At 44.2% G+C, this 22,489-nt stretch overlaps 1 protein-coding gene across 1 annotated transcript; it reads right to left on the bottom strand.

Annotated features, from left to right (window-relative positions):
• Nucleotides 1-6,928: 6,928 nt before the first annotated feature.
• On the bottom strand, nt 6,929-20,290 carry hcfc1a (host cell factor C1a). Its single transcript, XM_084172920.1, has 28 exons — nt 20,212-20,290; nt 18,819-19,019; nt 18,048-18,196; nt 17,724-17,884; nt 17,072-17,280; nt 16,873-16,957; nt 16,635-16,741; nt 16,218-16,397; nt 15,844-16,080; nt 15,418-15,566; nt 15,134-15,313; nt 14,777-15,001; nt 14,285-14,392; nt 13,962-14,178; nt 13,735-13,865; nt 13,257-13,395; nt 12,914-13,125; nt 12,332-12,754; nt 11,755-12,193; nt 11,522-11,658; nt 11,061-11,301; nt 10,470-10,751; nt 10,275-10,369; nt 10,028-10,162; nt 9,284-9,469; nt 8,831-9,128; nt 8,656-8,719; nt 6,929-8,552 (listed from the first exon to the last, which is right to left on the bottom strand). The coding sequence occupies exons 2-28, from the start codon at nt 19,012-19,014 to the stop codon at nt 8,513-8,515; spliced, it is 5,025 nt and encodes a 1,674-aa protein (XP_084029046.1). The 5' UTR covers nt 19,015-19,019; nt 20,212-20,290; the 3' UTR covers nt 6,929-8,512.
• Nucleotides 20,291-22,489: the final 2,199 nt, after the last annotated feature.

Raw genomic sequence — 22,489 nt, 5'->3', positions numbered from 1 at the left:
AAAATGGCTTAAGAACAACTAAGTCAAGGTATTGGAGTGGCCATCACAAAGCCCTGACCTCAATCCTATAGAAAATGTGTGGGCAGAACTGAAGAAGTGTGTGCGAGCAAGGAGGCCTACAAACCTGACTCAGTTACACCAGCTCTGTCAGGAGGAATGGGCCAAAATTCACCCAACTTATTGTGGGAAGCTTGTGGAAGGCTAACTGAAACGTTTGACCCAAGTTAAACAATTTAAAGGCAATGCTACCAAATACTAATTGAGTGTATGTAAACTTCTGACCCACTGGGAATGTGATGAAATAAATAAAAGCTGAAATAAATCATTCTCTCTGCTATTATTCTGACATTTCACGTTCTTAAAATAAAGTGGTGATCCTAACTGACCTAAGACAGGGAATTTTTACTAGGATTAAATGTCAGGAATTGTGAAAAACTGAGTTTAAATGTATTTGGCTAAAGTATATGTAAACTTCCGACTTCAACTGTATATATATATATATATATATATATATATATATATATATATATATATACAGTGGGGAGAACAAGTATTTGATACACTGCCGATTTTGCAGGTTTTCCTACTTACAAAGCATGTAGAGGTCTGTAATTTTTTATCATAGGTACACTTCAATTGTGAGAGACGGAATCTAAAACAAAAATCCAGAAAATCACATTGTATGATTTTTAAGTAATTAATTTGCATTTTATTGCATGACATAAGTATTTGATCACCTACCAACCAGTAAGAATTCCGGCTCTCACAGACCTGTTAGTTTTTCTTTAAGAAGCCCTCCTGTTCTCCACTCATTACCTGTATTAACTGCACCTGTTTGAACTCGTTACCTGTATAAAAGACATCTGTCCACACACTCAATCAAACAGACTCCAACCTCCCCACAATGGCCAAGACCAGAGAGCTGTGTTAAGGACATCAGGGATAGAATTGTAGACCTGCACAAGGCTGGGATGGGCTACAGGACAATAGGCAAGCAGCTTGGTGAGAAGGCAACAACTGTTGGCGCCATTATTAGAAAACGGAAGTTCAAGATGACGGTCAATCACCTTCGGTCTGGGGCTCCATACAAGATCTCACCTCGTGGGGCATCAATGATCATGAGGAAGGTGAGGGATCAGCCCAGAACTACACGGCAGGACCTGGTCAATGACCTGAAGAGAGCTGGGACCACAGTTTCAAAGAAAACCATTAGTAACACACTACGCCGTCATGGATTAAAATCCTGCAGCGCACGCAAGGTCCCCCTGCTTAAGCCAGCGCATGTCCAGGCCCGTCTGAAGTTTGCCAATGACCATCTGGATGATCCAGAGGAGGAATGGGAGAAGGTAATGTGGTCTGATGAGACAAAAATAGAGCTTTTTGGTCTAAACTCCACTTGCCGTGTTTGGAGGAAGAAGAAGGATGAGTACAACCCCAAGAACACCATCCCAACCGTGAAGCATGGAGGTGTAAACATAATTCTTTGGGGATGCTTTTCTGCAAAGGGGACAAGACGACTGCACTGTATTGAGGGGAGGATGGATGGGGCCATGTATCACAAGATCTTGGCCAACAACCTCATTCCCTCAGTAAGAGCATTGAAGATGGGTCGTGGCTGGGTCTTCCAGCATGACAACGACCCGAAACACACAGCCAGGGCAACTAAGGAGTGGCTCCGTAAGAAGCATCTCAAGGTCCTGGAGTGGCCTAGCCAGTCTCCAGACCTGAACCCAATAGAAAATCTTTGGAGGGAGCTGAAAGTCCGTATTGCCCAGCGACAGCCCCGAAACCTGAAGGATCTGGAGAAGGTCTGTATGGAGGAGTGGGCCAAAATCCCTGCTGCAGTGTGTGCAAACCTGGTCAAGACCTACAGGAAACGTATGATCTCTGTAATTGCAAACACAGGTTTCTGTACCAAATATTAAGTTCTGCTTTTCTGATGTATCAAATACTTATGTCATGCAATAAAATGCAAATTAATTACTTAAAAATCATACAATGTGATTTTCTGGATTTTTGTTTTAGATTCCGTCTCTCACAGTTGAAGTGTACCTATGATAAAAATTACAGACCTCTACATGCTTTGTAAGTAGGAAAACCTGCAAAATCGGCAGTGTATCAAATACTTGTTCTCCCCACTGTATATACACTACTGTTCAAGAGTTTAGGGTCACTTAGAAATGTCCTTGTTATCGAAAGAAAATCAAATTTTTTGTCCATTAAAATAACATCAAATTGATCAGAAATACAGTGTAGACATTGTTAATGTTGTAAATGGCTATTGTAGCTGGAAACGGCTGATTTTTTAATGGAATATCTACATAGGCGTACAGAGGCCCATTATCAGCAACCATCAGTCCTGTGTTTCAATGGCACATTGTGTTTGCTAATCCAAGTTTATCATTTTAAAAGGCTAATTGATCATTAGAAAACCCTTTTGCAATTATTGTTAGCACAGCTGAAAACTGTTGTGCTGATTAAAAAAGCAATAAAACTGGCCTTCTTGAGACTAGTTGAGTATCTGGAGCATCAGCAATTGTGGGTTCGATTACAGGATCAAAATAGCCAGAAACAAATAACTTTCTTCTGAAGCTCGTCAGTCTATTCTTGTTCTGAGAAATGAAGGCTATTCCATGCGAGATATTGCCAAGAAACTGAAGATCTCGTACAATGCTGTGTACTACTCCCTTCACAGAACAGCGCAAACTGGCTCTAACCAGAATAGAAAGAGGAGTGGGAGGCCCCGGTGCATAACTGAGCAAGAGTGTCTAGTTTGAGAAACAGACGCCTCACAGGTCCTCAACTGGCAGCTTCATTAAATAGTACCCGCAAAACACCAGTCTCAACGTCAACAGTGAAGAGGCGACTCCGGGATGCTGACCTAGGCAGAGATGCAAACAAAAAGCCATATCTCAGACTGGCCAATAAAAATAAAAGATTAAGATGGGCAAAAGAACACAGACACTGGACTTTTTCTTTGCAACTGCTGATGCTCCAGATACTCAACTAGCCTTAAGAAGGCCAGTTTTATTGCTTCTTTAATCAGCACAACAGTTTTCAGCTGTGCTAACATAATTGCAAAAGGGTTTTCTAATGATCAATTAGCCTTTTAAAATGATAAACTTGGATTAGCAAACACAACGTGTATTGGAACACAGAAAGATGGTTATAAATTAGATCCTTACAACAGTTTATTGTAACAATAACAGCAAGAGCCTTATGGATTTGACTAATAGCACTCATGTAGGCTAAGATTATCACCATCGCTTCTAGGTGGCACACACTGCTAAAGCGGTTGAGTCGAAATCGTGGGTTCGAGCCCCCCTAGCATCTGGTGAGGAAAAATGGCTAATTGCCGGTGCTTGATTCAAAACGCATTGGAGGAAGTTGATGATTATAATAATGCAAAGCCTATAAAACGCTGTGGCCTGCATGTAAGTGTAGCCTGCATAATAATATACTAATGACAGCCAAGTGTCTTCCTATATTAAGATTGTCGATTCGAGTCCTCTGGACTTGCGATAAACTTGGGCTATACCAACAAGATACAGATGTCTCTCCGCCCTAACAATGGGAGTCGTTATCTACAAAGCGGCATTGCGGGCTGTCTAGCTCTCGCCTATCCTTTCTTTGGATTAGTGGATACATGTCATCATTGTAATCCATTTAGGAATATTCGATTAGGGTTGTTAACGTCAACCGCCTGTATTCAATGGAGAGAGACGCTATGCTACTAGCCTCATTCCATTAATATGCATCGCTATCTCGAGACAACTCCTATATAGTGTTTTTTCTCAAAGTTGCCGGGATGTCACGTGTCCTACTTAAATCAGTACACTCATAACAACTTAAGCATTACGAAACTTCTATTCGATCAAATAAACCTCACGTAGCAAATAAGCCATTCACTTTTTTATTGATCAAATTAGACTCATTGACCTCCATACAAAAAGTCCTTGCTTGGTGGGCGAAAAAGCGAAAACGCCACCTGCTGGAGGGAGACAGATCTTCCGCCAAATTGGGGTGGGCTAACGTGTGCCATGTTATCTGATGGGACCAGCGACAATTTAGCGTTCTGTGACGTGAAAGTATCTAACTAACTAGGACTATAGTCGTTGTGCGTTTCATTCTGGCTATCTACTCCGATTTCAGAGCACTCTCGCGCAGAATAACGGATGAATTTACGAACGCTCAACACCCGTTGAATATGGTAGGTGTGAGTAAACGTCAGCAAAAAAACGTTATGAAATTGTTGCCCGCAGCACAGTTACAGTCACCAACGCAGTATACTAAAATGAACTAATAGTATGTAGTATATACTAATTAAGTATGTAGTATACAGTATGTTAGTATGGGTATTCGAACACAGCTTGTGACTCCGAGAGCTAAACGCTCTGAATTTACGAACGGACAATCTGACAACGCTCTGGATTTACGAACGCCCAGAGCGCACTCTGGCACTCCAGATTGAATTTACGAACACACCCGAAATCGTACAATGTTTAGCTAGTCATTTGTTATGCTAGTAAAAGGTTGCATAGCAACAGCATCAACTTCCGGTAGACAGGCAAGCTCTAGTACGCTCAACTGAAACGATACCGTTCGTTTACAGTATACTAAAATGAACTAATAGTATGTAGTATATACTCATTAAGTATGTAGTATACAGTATGTTAGTATGGGTATTCGAACACAGCTTGTGACTCAACCCTAGTAATAGACTGTTCTCTCTGCTACCGCACGGCAAGCAGTACCCGGAGCGCCAAGTCTAGGTCCAAGAGGCTTCTAAACAGCTTCTACCCCCAAGCTAGAAGACTCCTGAACATCTAATCAAATGGCTACCCAGACTATTTGCATCCCCCTCCCCCAACACACATTGACTCGGTACCGGTACCCCCTGTATATAGCCTCGCTATTCTTATTTTACTGCTGCTCTTTAGTTATTTGTTACTTGTATATTTTTTTTTTTATGTATTTTTTTTTATTTGGGGGGGGGGGGGGGGGTATTCTTTCTTAAAATTGCGTTGTTGGTTAAGGGCTTGTAAGTAAACATTTCACTGTAAGGTCTACTGTCGTATATGATGAATGGTGGCCATTATTGCTGTCAACAAAAGGAGTCCGCTCATACTGAATGTTGATCATAAGGTTTATTCAGACCACAAGCTTCAGCATGAGTAACAGACTCGCGAGGTCTGGAGAACAGTGTCCTCCCATTCTAGGGGCTGCTCTGGGGTTTATTGTCTAAAACCCTTCTTATATAGACAATACCAAAATAAGGGTTACCCCCTCTTCTGGCCAATCACCAGTCTCCCCTCGGGCGTCACCCTCCAAGCGGCACATTTCAAATAACATCATAAAACATCCCCCCTCTTGCCTGAACAACCAACATTCCATTTCGTCATGAAAAACATTTAGCCCCATCATAATCTTCAATATGTTATTTGAAATGTGCCGCTTGGAGGGTGACGCCCGAGGGGAGACTGGTGATTGGCCAGAAGAGGGGGTAACCCTTATTTTGGTATTGTCTATATAAGAAGGGTTTTAGACAATAAACCCCAGAGCAGCCCCTAGAATGGGAGGACACTGTTCTCCAGACCTCGCGAGTCTGTTACTCATGCTGAAGCTTGTGGTCTGAATAAACCTTATGATCAACATTCAGTATGAGCGGACTCCTTTTGTTGACAGCAATAATGGCCACCATTCATCATATACGACACTACACTTGTTGTATTCGGCGCATGTGACAAATACAATTTCATTTCAATATAATTTGTAGATCAGTCAGTCACAATTTACCCATGATACATCACGGTTTTGATGCTCTCGAACACGGCCATTGACTTTATATAATTTAAACCAAACATATGACCTGACCCTTCACTTTATAACGGCCCCCCTGTAGTGACAAAAAAACACAAAAACAATACAGCCTCCCATGCATGTTCTGTCCTTAACACTAAAACTGAAACTAAATAATATAAATACGAAACTGAAATATTTGTATACAACTTAAACTAAATTAAAACGAACAAATCAAGTCTGAAAACAACTGAATTCCAAATAAAAACTCATATAAAACGGTAAACTTATCAAAGTATCCCACAATGACGGGAAATTGTGATGTTTAACATGTTTATTTTGATGATATATGATACATTACTTCCTACAGTACAAAAACACACATTGGAAAATATAGGACAATTCCAGATAACCTGCAAACAACCGGAAGAAACTCGCAACGTCAAGTGTCAGCGGTAAGACCAGCACCTGCCTCAGTGTGGGAGGAAAAGTTCAGAGAGACCTCCGCACTGTTGATGACCGACCTAATAAGGGTGAAAAATGTGACTCTGTGAAGGTACTGTGGAAGAAAAGAACAGACACATTTGTATACCACATGGAAAGGAACAAACTCAAATGTTTTTTTTTTTCAGATCCTTCAGTTTATGGTCTAATTTAAGGCATCACTACTAAAATACACTGGTTGCATGCATGTCTAGTTTTACTCAAAATCATGGATATATATGAATTAGGGTTTTCATTATAGAAGTAAATCAGGAGAATCGAGAGACTGAAACCAAGGTGCAAGTACTACAATCCTGAGAGGTAGCAAGTTCTCCCTTGGCTTCATTACCCTCTGGCCATTTCCATTCTGAAAACTATCTTTATTTTTACATACTGAATACAGTCATCACCACTCCACGACTTCCCTCTCTATAAAACTCCATGGGTGATTTATCCTGAATATAAATATTTCGGTACTGGTAATGCACCTCGATGTGATTCTGAGCAAATCTGTTTTACAAATGCAAGTCATAGCAATTGATCAGGGAGATGATATAGAGATTATCTATATCTATATATCTATATATATAATATATATATATATATATATATATATATAGACATCTATACACACCATGTTTTTTTATATAAAGTCATGACACAAAAGGCAATCGAGATGACCAACATGTAAAAACATTTTGGTACAGGTAATTATATAAAAGGCCAAGATGTTATTTTATTCTTGCTATGGAATAACTAATTTACAAGCGAGTCCAAACTCTGGCTATGCATCTTCCTTCCCCACCAAGACATCCCAATTTAAAAACATACAGGTATACTTCTCACAATTAACTTGCACATCTCACCTCTATAATTGGTCAAATACAGAGCCTAAAAAAATTAAATACACATCTTCCTCAACAGTATCAGGAAGGAAAGTCTCCAAATATATTATTTCATGGTCTAAAATAAATTTAAGGAGTGGGGTGGGTACTCAAATTAATGAGTCCAAAAGAAAAGCGTATACAAATTACTGGTTGGAAAGGTGGTGTATTGGGGCAGGAGGGAAGGAATGTGGAACTGATCAGATTCTTCTTCATTAATTGTCCATGTTTGGCATACACACAGCAACACAAGCATTGGAAGATGTAGTAAACAAAATGCACTCCTCTCCATGGGTCTGTTTCAAATTCCCTTCAGTCCTATTACATTTGCGGTCCTAGTCAGAACAAATACAAAAGCCTTTATTTTTCATACTCTCTGATACAACAAGAACATACAACTGGTCAAACCAATATTTTAAAATATAGTGGCTACCTCAGCACTGTCACCCCTCTTCCCACAAACACTTAAACTATGGGGATGAACAATAATAAACATAAAAAAAGAAAAGCAGTTGACGTTTTAAAAATGCATGGTGATACACACAGGGAAAAGCTTAAAAAAATAGAAAAAAACCACGCAAAGTTCTGCATCATTGCTTGCTATTTTATTTTATTTTCAGTCCTAGCAAAGTCTCTGTTCCTCCACAAATGTCTTCCTTCGTCATTCAATCCTTTCTCCACCAGAGCCATCAATCCTCATCTCAGGGGCAAAAGCACAGTGATGAGATTACCAGGAGACTGGAGTCCAGTATGATGTCTGTATATATTGGTTTCTTAAATGAAGAACATTTCTGCTTGAGGGAAAACATTTCCCCCTTTGAGGACAAGTGCTTTGTTTGTTTTTCCATTTTGATTGTTCCTCCCATCTAAACCAACACCACCACTGCCTCCTGTTCAGCACATGCTCAAACTGTACATCATCTCATGAAGTCCCTCTCTCTACATCCCCCAAAAATAATTTTAAAAAAAGTAACATTAAGCTCAGGCCGGCTCACAGCTTGTGACGCTGTAAATGTTTCTCTACAACTACTGAAACTAGCCACAAATATGTATAATAAAAGTAGCTAGGGGGAAAGAAAAACGAAAAAGACTAATGAAGTAAAAGCTATAATGTGCTTTTTTAATTTGTGTTGCTATAGAAAGAATATGACCTATAGAAAAAGGGGTCTTGCCTACAGAACCATCTCTCTTATTGATTTTCATCTAGGGTTTCTGCTGCCATTTTGCTTTTGTTGCTGGCTGGTTGTGGGTCAACTCGAGGATGGGGTCAGGATGAGGATGAAGAGATCAGTCTTCCTGGTCAAAAAGGAGAGCGGGGGGGGGGGGGGGGGGTCATCTGTGCCATCTCACTGGTCCGTTCTTGCTTTCTTTTGACCAGCAGCCTTACTGCAGGGCAGACAGAAAGCAAAACTGTATTTTTAAGATCATTTGCCTTTGTTGAGTGACCAGTGAGTGATGTAATGTAGCCTAGATGGAACCAGGTACTTACACATCAGGTGAGGAAACTGGTCTTTTTGGGGCTGGTTTTGCTGAGGCGCCATCTTTGCTGGACTCTGAAAAGGGGAGAGAAATCCATTCAAGGGAAACCTTACTTACCTTAATTACGATTGATAAGACGCTGCTCCATTTAGTTGAACAGCAGAATTTAAAATCAGTCTGCCCACCTTGCAGCCATCGGACTTGTGTGGCAGGGCCGTAGCCCTTCTCGTTGCGTGCGGCTATGCGGAAGATGATGGCGGGCTTGGTGGTGTAGTCTATGTGGGCGTTCGAGAGGCTGGTGGACTGCACCAGGCAGGCGGGGTTGGGCCCACAGTACACCCGCATGAAGGCCAGCTGGGCTGGGGTGGAGGTCTTGGGCTCAGCTGTCTGGGTGCTTTGGATGGCCAGGTACACAGAATACTCAATGATCTTCCCTGATGTCACCGAAGGAGGCTCCCAGGTAAGGTGGGCACCATCTGGGCTCTGAGGGGGAAAAGATGGAACTGTTGTTTTAACGCAAAACCAGCAAAAATACAATCAACATTCCATCAAGACTAGAAAAACTTGACAACTTGTGTTTATTTGTCAAGGGTGTTCTAATACAGTAATTGTTTCATGACTAGTTTGCATAGTTTTACCTTGCTTATTTTGATGGCACAAGGTGCTCCTGGGAAGCCTGGTAGACAGGTCTTGAAAGCAGAGATCTCTGAGAAGGAACCACGACCACAAGCATTGATGCCAGCGACACGGAACTTGTAGGCTGTGCCAGGCTGCAGCTCCATTTTCTTCATCTGGTTGTAGTCTGGGATGGCACCAGAGTCATCCTACAACACACACATCGTTAGTGCTGCACTAAACTCACTGATCTCTAAGCCATAAAGGCATGAATCTATCTATCTATTGTTAGTTATTTTGGTGTATTTTACCCCCTTTTTCTCCCCAATTTCGTGATATCCAATTGCGATCTTGTGTCATCACTGCAATTCCCCAACGGGCTTGGGAGAGGCGAAGGTCAAGTCATGCGTCCTCCAAAACATGACCCGCCAAACCGTGCTCCTTAACACCCGCCCGCTTAACCCGGAAGCCAGCTGCACCAATGTGTCGGAGGAAACACTGTTCAACTGACGACCAAAGTCAGCCTGCAGGTGCCCGGCCCGCCACAAGGAGTCGCTAGAGCGCGAGTAAAGCCCACTCGGCCAAACCCTCCCCTAACCCGGACGACGCTGGGCCAAATTGTGCGCCGCTCTATGGGACTCCCGGTCACAGCCGGTTGTGACACAGCCTGGGATCGAACCTGGGTCTGTAGTGATGCCTCAAGCACTGCAATGTAGTGCCTTAGACCGCTGCGCCACTCGGGAGATGAATCCATCTTTGAGGCTTACCTCTACTTGAGAATTGTCCCCTGGGATGAAGAAGTGTGTGACCACCATGTTTGTCACCTTGACGATTCCAACATCGAACCATTGGTTCTCTTTTTTTACAAGTGTCTTGATAGGGGCTGGTTGAGGGTTTAGCTTCTGTATGACAGAGACAAAAAGGGAGTTAGAACATGCTATGCCATTCAATGTTCCTCTCAAATTCTGATCATCAAACCGGCAGGATAAAAACAGGACCAATATGGGTACTCACCCCACCCTCGATGCCATTGGCCATCTCTGCTAGAGAAGCTGCAGGTTGCAGCTTGGCTGGACTGGAAACAGCAAATGTGCTTGAGGGGGCCAAAGCTACAGAGTCAATGGGACACAAGGGAGAGGTCAATTTAAGACCTGGAGAAACACTATCAGTAAGAACAAAGCATTTTTAAAATTTTTCAGAAAGACTTACTCTCAGTGGAGGTGCGCGGCAGCAGTGATGCCACTGCACTGGAAATGGCTGCAACCATCTCATTGTGTCCGTTGCTCTCAGACGTGGGGTCATTGAGGCTGTCTGCGGGAGCCAGGCCCTCAGTGGGCAGGGCTTGGGTGTTTCCTTGCTGCTGGGCCTGGGCTTGGGCCTGAGCCTCCTGGAGCTGCTGCTGCTGCTGGACCAGGCCCGCCAGCTCTTGCTGGGTCAGAACGATGGGGATTGTGGTGGTCTGCTGTCCGTCTGAGCCAGAATCACCCTCGTCTATGCATGCAAAGAACTTACATTTTGATTGTGAGACTGTGGCAGTTGGGGTGGCAGGTAGCCTAGCGGTTAAAGACCGTTGGGCCAGTAACCAAAAGGTTGCTGGTTTGAATCCCAGAGCTGACTAGGTGAAAAATCTGTCGATGTGCCCTTGAGCAAGGCTTTTAACCCCAATTGCATCGGTTAGTCGCTCTGGTTAAGAGCGTCTGCTAAATGACCAAAATGTAAATGGGTAGCGGTTGTCTTCACACACGTTAAGTCTTCAGATTAATCTATGTAATTTACCAACAATCTGAAGTCCATACTTACTCATGGCGACCTGCTGTGCTGCCTGGAGAACTGCCTGGATGGCCCGGGCCTGTGCTGCTGCCTCCGCTGCTGCAGTCACAGCCAGTTCCTCTGTAGACAGACCTGTTCCCATCTGTCCCTCTGACATCAGCTCTGGGGGGAGCCCAGTCTCCATAGCGGTGTCTCCCCCCTCTGTGGCCGCATCAGTCTGCATGGGCTCTTCTGTGGAAACTGCTGCACCCTCAGTGATTGAAGAAATGGACTGGAAATACAAGGGTAGAAATGAGCAAGAGTGCAAATTCTTAAAATGGCCAAGATGACTGAATTGTCAATATAATGCATTTATTTTTGGCATTAGTTGCTGATAATTTGCCTAACCATGCCAGTGAGTGATTTAGAACTAGACCGTTAGCATGACAATTCTGAAATTGCTAGTGCATCAGTAGTCTAGACTGGCAAAGTATTGTTAGTGCTTCTTTTACAGGTACTGAGGGCCCCGGGGCTGGTGTGGACTGGGTCACAGTAGTGATGGCTCTGCTCTGGGTGGTGGCTGGGGTTGTTCCTGATGCAGTGGTGGAGGGAGTCTCTGTACTGCTGGTGCTTCCGTCTGCTCCATCTGCTGTAGGACACGCATTAACACAGGGCATGAAATATAATCCTACAACATTTTTAAAAATAAAAATATTGAAAACAAGTATGTATTCTAGCATTATACCTGTGGCAGTAGTTGCCGTGTTGGTGGTGCCAGTCTCGTGGGTTTCACAGGGGGGGTTGGAACACACCCTCTGCACCGTCCCTGTTCCTGTCTGGTTCCCAGCCATGTTGGAGCTGGCCTGGGACGGGGTGCTGGTGGTCCCCGTTTCGTGGGTCTCGCAGGGTGGGTTTGAGCACACCTTCTGCACAGTGCCAGTCTGCCCGTTACCCATGCCGGACGAGGACTGAGTGGCAGTGCTGGTTGTGCCCGTTTCATGTGTCTCGCAGGGCGGGTTAGAGCAAACCGTAAGGCCCACGGCTGGCTTGGGACTCTGCACGGTGCCGGTCTGGGCTGAGCCCATGTTAGAGCGTGCTGTGGTGGGGGTGAAGGTGGTGCCGGTGCGCAGGTTTTCTGGTCCCTGGTTGCCTGTGGCAGTTCCGGGGTAAGCAGAGGTGGTCGTCTGAGGGGGAGAGGAGGGCAGAGATGATGAGCTACTCTGGACAGTACCCATTTGGTTAGTGCCCATGATGGAGTGGGTGGTCGTCGAGGTGTTAGTGGTGCCCATCTCATGGGTCTCTGACGGAGGGCTTGTACACACCCTCATTGCCACTCCCATGTTGGTGGAAGTGGTCGTTGCGGTGTTGGTGGTTCCAGTCTCGTGGGTCTCACAAGGAGGGTTGGAGCAGACACGCGGCACTGACATGTTAGCAGATGCAGTGGTGGCCGTGTTGGTGGTGCCCGTCTCATGCGTCTCACAGGGGGGGTTGGAGCAGACCTTTTGCACCCCACCTATAGTGGAGGCGGCTGTGGTTGCTGTGTTAGTGGTTCCTGTCTCGTGGGTCTCACAGGGGGGGTTGGAGCAGACCATGGTGACAGTACCAGGGGCATCCCCAACCCCAGTGGAGGAGGGCTGCTCAGAGGTGGGTGAGGCCAGGAAGGACACAGGCAGGTCCTGCACTGGCTGGGCCTCAACCCCGCTGGGGGTGGTGATGAGAGTCACCTGGGTTGGCTGGTTCAACGACTGCAATGAGAGCATATCAGGTATTGATTATGACTGAGAAAACCCATTCAAAAAGTGCTCCACATTGGGCAGCATGACATTTCATGTTCCAATTCTCAATAACATAAATTGGAGCTACATCTACATTTCTGTATAAAGAATAGCCCCTAGCTGTCTTACCATGGTGGAGGTGGACAGGGTAGTGGCTGTGGTCAGACTGGCCTGGGCCGCTGACACAGTGATGGCAGTGGGGTTGATGACTTGGCTGGGCAGGGTGGCGATGGTTCCCAGGGTGGCAATGGGAGTTGCCAGAGAGGCATTGGCACTGGCTACACTTCCCCCTGCCAGGCTGGAGGAGACTGTGCCTGTGACTGTCCCCAGGGTGGTGACACCTAGGGGAACAAATAAATCACAAACTCAAAGGGCAGACAGCTGAAACTTTGCCAGATTTTTTTTTACTGCATGCTTATTAATTGAACAGACCATTTGCAATCAAGGAGTAATTATGAAATGTCATCCATACCAGTTGTTCCCTTGACGACCAGTGTAGTTACATTGGGCTTAACAGAAGTCATCGTAACCGGGGTGACGAGTCGGACTCCACCCATGGGTACAGTGCGCAGAATGGTACCAGGTTGGCCCGGAGCACCCTTCAAAACCACCTTAAAACCACCAAGGGGGAGGTATAATTGAGACACTAGGGGGCACTATAAAACTAATCTACTAGGGCAAGACATTTGATACAGCCAAATGTATTAGTAGCACCAATCAACAGAGCAGATCCAAATATAGTCCCCAGAAGTATACAAGCATTTCAACTGCTCCAAAGGCTTTGCTGTACGGGATGTATCGTATGTGACTAAATATAAATGCCATGTGATATTTAAAAGTTATAGGAAAGAGCACCAATGTAAAAACTGTGAAACATCTTCAACACATAAATATTGTGCAATATCATGCATTTGCTACAAGAGGTTGTAAGGGTCATTTCTGTGAGGTACCTGTGTCAGCCCCTGCTGGCCAGTTGCAGTGCCAAGCTTGGGCATGGTAGTGATGATTTTGCCTGGAGTGCCAGAGGTCATCATCTTGGTGGTGAGGATGGTGTAGGGCATCTTCCCTATGCTGCTGGTCACTGTTAACAAAACAAAAAATTATAATACCTGTCAGCATATGGTCCCATTGTATTCTGTTGTATTGTCCCTGAAACATGAAGCCAGTGGGTTCTGACCTGTGGCTCCAGGCTGGGTCATAATAGCAGACATTGGGATGGTCTTGATGATGGTGGTGCCCTGTTTGCTTGTGGTGGGTGACATGCCACTGATGTTCAGGATGGTGGGCTTGTTCCCTGTGCCCCCTGCCTGGGACGTGGTGATGATTGTGGTGGGCTTGCCGTCTGCTGATGTCACCAGCTTCAGTATGGTGCCGGCAGGGAGAGAACCCTTAGTCTACGGGAGACAAAGTGGATTATGAATATGATCAAGTGAAAGCCGGCTGTGCCTGTCCATGGAGTATTAGCTAGCTCCTTTTCCTGCACTCATGAAGATAGCTGACCTGTATGAGCTGTGATAGAGGGTTAATGGAAGCCTGGCCTGTAACAGCTGATGTCTGCACTGGCTTGGTTTGTACCACAGATATCATCTTGCCAAGGCTGGAGATCTGCTGACATAGGAGAGAGACTCAAGTTTATGAGTCACCAGAAAACATCACAGTATTTGGCCTCAGGAAATCAGTGTGTCAGGCGGACAACTGAACTGTGAGTGTGGCTAGCCACATTATTCCATGCTAACTGACCCTGACAGTCATGCAGATCTATGAAATCAAGCTGTTTTCCACAGCCACATCTTCTATAACGGGTTCATGCCTAGAGTCATATGGATACAGGTGGGGGACGAAATAAAGAAATCCAAGTGTGCAGAACTATTTCTCAGTTCACGGCATGCATATAAAATCCTTAAGTGGGATCTTGTATAAGGAGAGCCATTTCTCACACAGCCTTCTCCCTGTACTCCCTCCCTGTCCTGTAAGACTGTCTAGTTCTCTCACCAGAGTGCCGCTGCCTCCCATAGTAAGGGGGCTCTTGACCAGGGTGATGGTCTTGGTGACTCCTCCCACCATGGTGGTAACCACCTGGTGTTGCTGGGCTACAGTGACCGTGCCTGACTTGTGCACAGTGATGATGGGTCGGTTGGGCGAGTTGGGTGATGATACAGTCGCTGTGCCCACCTGAGCTGCAGCCGTCTTCAGCATGCGAGTGGCTGGGTTACTGACCTGGAAGTAGAAAATACTAAATGTTTTTTCCGGTGTCAATTCTAAACTGGGCCTTGACAGAGACTGCCTGACAAACCCATACATTCTGCCAGCGAGTTTCATTTCCACAGACTGATATTTTAGGAGTCTTACCATGAGAGGAGATGACGTTTTGACTGTGGTGGAGCCAGGGGAGACAGCTATGGTTTTGACAAGGGTGGCACCTGCTGGAATGTTGAGCACAGTGCCTGAAGAGGGCGGGATCTTCTGTGTGGCTGCTGCAGCTGCAGCCAAAGCTGCCATGCCACTCATCTGAGGGCTATTGCCAATTGGCTTAAAGGAAAACAAACAGTCTTGAGTGAGACAATGCTCTCTTGGCATTACTCTTGACAACTTTTTATCCTTGAATAACAAAACCAATTCACAATTGTCCATACCGTTCCTTGGGCAGTCTGGGCAGGAACCATCATCCGAACTCCTGGAAGAAGTGATGTCACAGTGACAGGGGATTTCCCAGCCTGGTTGGCTCGCACAGTAACAAGGGAGGTACCCGTGCCAGACTGAGGGGCTGCAACCTTCAAGATGGCTGTCAAATAAACAGAATACCTGCTCATTATAGAGCCTTCGAGGTGTGCTTTATACATACCATTTTGGGCTACGGTTATCGAAATACAATGTGCTGTAGAAGAGAACAATGCAAACTATCTATGACGATAGTCCACAAAATGGTACGAACAGCCTCCACAAAACAAGTAGGACATGCATGGTTTTAACTGGCCCAGGAGCTGTGGAGGCAGCCAGCGGGCTTCCGGGCATGTTGGGAAGGATAGTAGGGGAGGAAGCATGGGGCACCATAGTGATACCTGTGTGTGGTAGGTTCTGAGCAGAGGGAGCAGCTGCAGCTGGGCTTTTGGGCGAGTTCCCTGGCAAAGAAGAGGTGGCGGTGAGGGCCGGCGAGGTGGCAGCAGTGGCAGCTGGGATGTCGTACTTCTGCAGCTGCAGCAGGTAGGTGTCTGAGGTGGACACAGCGCCCCAGCTCACCTCCAGGGAGTTGGTGTTGGCACGGACAAGCTGCACCCTCGAGGGAGCGTGTGGCCTCTCTGTAACCAAAAGACAAAATGATCACATTTCTTATAAGCAATCAACAGAAGCAGAGTAAGCCTTGCCAAGAGCACACGTGAGCAAATAATGTGGGCTTGCTTTATCAGAGTAAATGAGCAAAATAATGGTGACTCACCTGTCTCAAGGTACCAGAGGTCTTTACAACAGACTTGGTTGTTCCATGCTTTACGGTAACCGTCACGGCCACTCCAGACATACAACCTGGAGTTGATGGCCACAGAACAATGTCCTGCCCGGGCCCTTGGGATATTGTCCTCCAAGGTATCCATCAACACTGATTCCCAGGCCATGGAGTCTGGGGTAAAAAGAAACATGAGGGTTACATTTTATTTTTTGACAGTAATATAATTTCACCACCAGGTGACACTGTGCCATTTATCAATGGAAGTGTCACAGTGAATGGTTTCACTCAGAATGAGCTTGTTGAAGTAGGTCAATTCATAATGCACAAATCTATATAAACTTTACTCAACAGTATGTAAGGTTTAAATGCAAGTATTAGCACCAATAACTTAAAATGGGAAAGACGAACCGAGATTTAGGCAGGCCAGTGTGTTTGTGCACTTCCATTCCTTTTCATGTGTTGCCACCTTCACGTCATCCATAACAAGGGGAACCCATCCCCCAAACACAAACATCCTACAATGAGAGGCAGACAAAGAGATCAGAAGCAAGCAGTCACAAAATAGGTTTCTGCTGAGAGAGATTTAACCGATTGTTATCCCAGACACTGAATTGATCTTTCCAACAGGTATTTAGGGAGATCTCACTTGTTTGTGATGGTGATGGCAGAGTGGAGACTCCTGGGCAGAGGTGCTGTGCCATTCACTGATGGCTTAGTCCAGGTCAGGGTGTCTGTAGACAGAGCAAGATAATTTAGAAAATACATTGACAAGACTGATTCATTAGAGTAAGAGACAAATGGTTCACTGTTAATAATATGGTAATACTGTTAACTCGGGAGCCTACCAATGTCAAGAGTCCATAGATCTCCCAGACGACAGCCACTCATCCCTCCATAGATGATCAGGTGAGATTTCTTGCTCTCCTTTTCTGTGTACACTACAGCAGTGTGGCTCTCGCGAGGAGGAGGCAAAACACCATAAGTAATTGGTATATCCCAGCCCACAACACTGGAGCCAGCACGAAGCTCCAGAGTGTACAGATCATTCAGGTATCTAGTGACAAAAGAGAGATTTCAGTCAGAATGTCTTTGTCTTTCCAATTGCTTACTACCAGTGCTCATTTTGGGTGCCAGTACTGTTTATATTTAGGGGCAGGAGCTCCAAAAGACTTTAGAGCTAGTATTCTATAAGAGGAACAGGCGCTCAAGCAGTAGAATATTTGAGGAGCCGGTACTCCGCTCCAGTGAGCTCCTGCCCAAGTCAAGCAGTACTTACTAGAAACCATTCACATTTTAGTAATTTAGCAGTCTCTTATCCAGAGTGACTTACAGGAGCAATTGGGGTTAAGTGCCTTGCTCAAGGGCACATCGACAGATTTTTCACCTAGTCGGTTCAGGGATTCAAACCTCTTAACCGCTAGGCTACCTGCCGCCCCATCAGTTTATCCTGTTACTCCACTGGTCACATTTCACGTCTCCTTCTTATGGCAACTGTACCTAGGGATGTTGTTTTTGGGGTCCTCGCTGTCATTAGCCAGCCCTCCAAACAAGAAGCACTTGTTGCCCACCAGAGAGAAACTGTGGCCAAGTCGAGCACAGGGAGGTGGGCCATTTTTGGGGGACTTAGCTTTTAACTTTTTCCATTCCCATCTGCTGGCCTGAACAAGAAAAAGCATACAAGACAAAATGCAAAAGATGATAGCATGCTGTAATCCAGTAATCATAATAATCTATTTATAAGTACTTAAAGACAGCCATTTTATCCCTGGTTTTATCGCTACCAATGTTTAGAGCGAGAGTGTGCTGTAAGCATTCCAATACCTGTAGCTCATAGAGATCGTTGCTGTATTTTCCATATTCCACCATTCCACCAAACACCAGAAGCCGGGTGCCATCACAAACAAAACCGTATGCAGCACATCCAGGGGGAATATCACCACGAACCGCAGGGATAAACCATTGGTTTGTTGCTAGATGAAACAAGTAGAGGTTAGTCTGTGTGTAGACAACGTTGGGTTGTCAAGTGCTAGGTACGCCTATGATGTGAGGTGTGAAGCGAATGCTCTTTGAGTAAATATTTACAAATGCAGCCTGCATCTTCAGGCCAGGTATGTCACATGAGAAGTGCATGTTGAATATTCTATACATTGTACTTATATCTGCATAACCCAAAGATTAAAAACAACAACTGAAATGTCAATTGTAACATACTTTCTCCCTCATAAAACTAAACATAGACAATAAGAAGAATGTAAGACTTGTATAGCTGTGCATGTTGACTACATAAGTCACAATATCATAAAACATGGGAATTGCTGCAATCCATTGTCTTTCTTGGGAACAAAATGTTGAAATAGGCCTACCTAACTTTGCTACTCAGGAAAATATCAGTACAGTCATGTGAACAGAAATTGCGTGCATCCATTCCACATGCGATACAGCATAATTTAGTGTTCAAAACGGTACCCCTGTCGTCCATTTAATTTTAGCGCGCCATTTTTTTTGTGCGCTTTCAGTTCTGTACCACCAGACGGCGACAGTTTCTCAGGTAATAAATAGGTCAGGCTACACATTTCCGCTAAATTATCTTACCTGTGTTGTAGACATGCAATTCATCCACAATTCCTTCATTTCCTCCTCCAAAAACAACCATCAATTCCTTTATAGCAACGGCTCTGTGACCATGTCTGGGCCGAGGCACAGGCCCAGACCATCCTAGAACCCGCTTCCATCGTGGCTGCAGAGATGAACTAGTGGTCCCAGACACCACGGAACCAGGAAATGTCATGTCCTCTTCAGATGAAAAAAAAAATTACAAAAAAAGGAGCATTCCAAAGCAATATTGACAAGTTCTGATAAGGTCTATTGTTGATACTTGCGAAGTGAAACCAAAACATAAGACACATTTTGCAAAGTGAAGACTGCACGTGCACTCGATTGCTGGGACCAAAACCGATGCATTGACAGCGTACATGTGAAAAATAATATGGTAATTGTAAAGTCCAGGGAAGCCGCCATTTTAACAACGCTTCGCAAAAAGCCGGCTATTATTACCACAATACACCTAATACTTACTAAATATAATTATAAATATGTATTAATCACCACAACTCAACGTATAACAAAGTTGTATTGTACTTCTTTCTAAATGTCGTTTTTTTGCAGTAGCATTTTGCCGTTAAAGCTCTGAAGTAATCATAGAGTGCTACTCCATGGGAGCCGCCATCTTGTAACAACCAAACAAACCTCAGCCAGTCTGAAAAATGGCGGAAGAGAATACAAATGAAACAGACAAATAATACCGGTGTTAGTTAATTTAAGGTTTAATCTACTGCTTCATCAATAACTCGTACCAGCCATATCCCACTACAGTCATATTGGTAAATTTGTGGATGAAGTGCACCACAATTAAATACACGTAAAGCATTTTTAATTAGACCCCTGTTTACTGTGGATTGCTATTTTCATGCTTCTCTGGGAGTCGCCATATTGTGTCACATTCATTCAATCTGTCTCCGTTTCTGCTCTACATTAAAATTGTATAAATATTTCAAGAGGAATCGAATGCAAGTCAGATGCACACCACCACGTGAAAAGTGGAACTTTCACAACACATCAATTAGAAAACCGCGCGTGCACTACGGAGTAATAGCTAATTAGCTAGGTTAACGTAGCCAGCTGGCTAACAATGTTAGCATGCGAGGCAACGGTACTAGTACAGCGACATGCACCGATTACATGCAATTCAGTTAGATAAATATACATGTATTATATAGCCAGTGTTCAATATATTTATTATTCAAATAAGCTGAATGTTATTCAATATCATACAAAGTGTTGTTATTTATCATGCCGTGTCTGGAATCGGCCATCTTTTCGAAAATCGGCCTACTTTTAAGCTCCCTCAAGAAAAATGGCCGAGCAGTCTGCCACAACAAAACACCTATAGTCACAAAACCTGACGTCCATAAGACGCATTACTTACTTCTTTCGACGCACTATTTCCAATAAGATGATTTGAGGGTCTACTCTTGAATCACTAGCCTAAGTTCATTCGATTTGTGATGAATTATTCCCTCTCATGCCTGCCTGGAAGCTGCCATCTTCTTGACAACCCAAAGGGGAGGAAAATACAGCGATTTGGCGTCACCCAAAACCAACATGGCGACTGGTAGAGAACCGCTACCAATTAATGCATTTTCGAGTAAACTAACCGTGCATTTTCAATTCAAAACAACCTACATCATTTCGTTTGAGATATTTAAAATGGTCATTAACATTTGGACATTGAAACATTTCCTTTAGCCCGTTGGAAGTTATCATACTTGCACAGTCTACATTGTCCCTTACTAAAGATGGCGACACACACAACAAACTCATTGCAGATTTCTATCAGTTTAATACACGATTAAGGAAATATACAATATGTGCTATTGACGTTCTCTAAGTTATGTATAACAAAACACACAATCATCTGTGCAATTATGAACATTTAGTTTTTGGGGACTTTACAGACCCATTCAACAACACAGTGGATGCTAATTACCTCTTCCCAGACTTTCAATAAGCGACAAAGCCATGGAGTATTTCCATAAAGGATTTACCCCAGCGTTCATTTACATCGGCTAAAACAATGGCTAACAAACACCCGTCTCACAAAGCATCTTGTTTGATTATGCAGAGGTTGTTGATTCAGCTCTTCACAAGTCCTCACTGTCAGCCCTAGCTATAGAAATACAATTTCCTTAGTACAGTACAGTGGGGCTCTGTTTTGAGCCCCACCTGTTTAGCTGAAAAATATGTATACAGTACCAGTCAAAAGTTTGGACACCCCTACTCATTCAAGGGTTTTTCTTTATTTTTACATTGTAGAATAATAGTGAATACATCATAACTGTGAAATAACACATATGGAATCATGTAGTAACCAAAAAAGTGTTAAACAAATCAAAATATATTTTATATTTGAGATTCTTCAAATAGCCACCCCTTGCCTTGATGACAGCTTTGCACACTCTTGATATTCTCTCAACCAGCTTCACCTGGAATGCTTGTCCAACAGTCTTGAAGGAGTTCCCACATATGCTTAGCACTTGTTGGCGCTTTTCCTTCACTCTGCCATCCGACTCATCCCAAACCATCTCAATTGGGTTGAGGTCAGGGGATTGTGGAGGCCAGGTCATCTGATGCAGTACTCCATCACTCTCCTTCTTGGTAAAATAGCCCTTACACAGCCTGGAGGTGTGTTGGGTAATTGTCCTGTTGAAAAACAAATGATAGTCCCACTAAGCCCAAACCCGATGGGATGGTGTATCGCTGCAGAATGCTGTGGTAGCCATGCTGGTTAAGTGTGCCTTGAATTCTAAATAAATCACAGACAGTGTCACCAGCTAAGCACCCCCACACCATTACACCTACTCCTCCATGCTTTACGGTGGGAACTACACATGTGGAGATCATCCGTTCACCCACACCGCGTCTCACAAAGACACAGCGGTTGGAACCAAAAATCTCAAATTTGGACTCCAGATCAAAGGACAAATTTCCACCGGTCTAATGTCCATTGGTCGTGTTTCTTGGCCCAAGCAGGTCTCTTCTTATTATTGGTGTCCTTTAGTAGTGGTTTCTTTGCAGCAATTCGACCATGAAGGCCTGATTCACACAGTCCCCTCTGAACAGTTGATCAGTGGCGGCTGGCCGATAGAGGGCGCTAGGGCGCCGCCCCCTTAAATAAAATTATTTTAAAAAATAAAATAAAAAATAAATAAAAATAATAATAATAATAATAAAAACATCAGTATGTCAATATTTGTGTGTTTGAAATATGGAATGCACACAGTAATATGTGTAAGATATGATAGAAAATCATATTCGCAACCTTTCCTCTGCCTGTCAAACGCCTCGTCAGCTCTGGGCGATACAGAAAGTGCCCCCAGGAGGCGGGTCTACGTAGCAGTTAAGCCAATTGCTAATTTAAGATATGAATGTATGACATAAAATGTAGCTAATCAGCGATTTTAATTCGAATCCAAGGAGGGCGATTATTTTATCGCCCCAAGCTCGCCCCTGATAAAATAAGGACCGGGCTCCAGTGGCGCCATTTTTACTAGACGACAATGGTGAGCGCAAACGTTACTCCTCCAAGACCCAACCCTAACTCGGTGAAATCTCTCCTCCAAGATCCGTTTGAGAGGAGAACTTTGTCAGAGAAAGTTCGGGTGAAAGAGCTGGGCCCAGATCAACCTGACCTCTCAATCAGACAG

Source organism: Coregonus lavaretus (assembly GCF_964263955.1).
Source record: "Coregonus lavaretus genome assembly, chromosome: 12".
Classification (NCBI taxonomy): domain Eukaryota; kingdom Metazoa; phylum Chordata; class Actinopteri; order Salmoniformes; family Salmonidae; genus Coregonus; species Coregonus lavaretus.
Note: the sequence above shows the minus strand (reverse complement) of the source record. Positions and strands in the feature narration are given on the sequence as shown.

Coding starts and splice junctions, on each gene's coding strand:
- hcfc1a (XM_084172920.1), bottom strand. CDS start 19,014: ATGACATTTCCTGGTTCCGTGGTGTCTGGGACCACTAGTTCATCTCTG. Junction 15,314..15,417: donor CCCAGACTGCCCAAGGAACG/GTATGGACAATT, acceptor TTTTCCTTTAAG/CCAATTGGCAATAGCCCTCA. Junction 8,553..8,655: donor CCAGTTTCCTCACCTGATGT/GTAAGTACCTGG, acceptor TCTGCCCTGCAG/TAAGGCTGCTGGTCAAAAGA.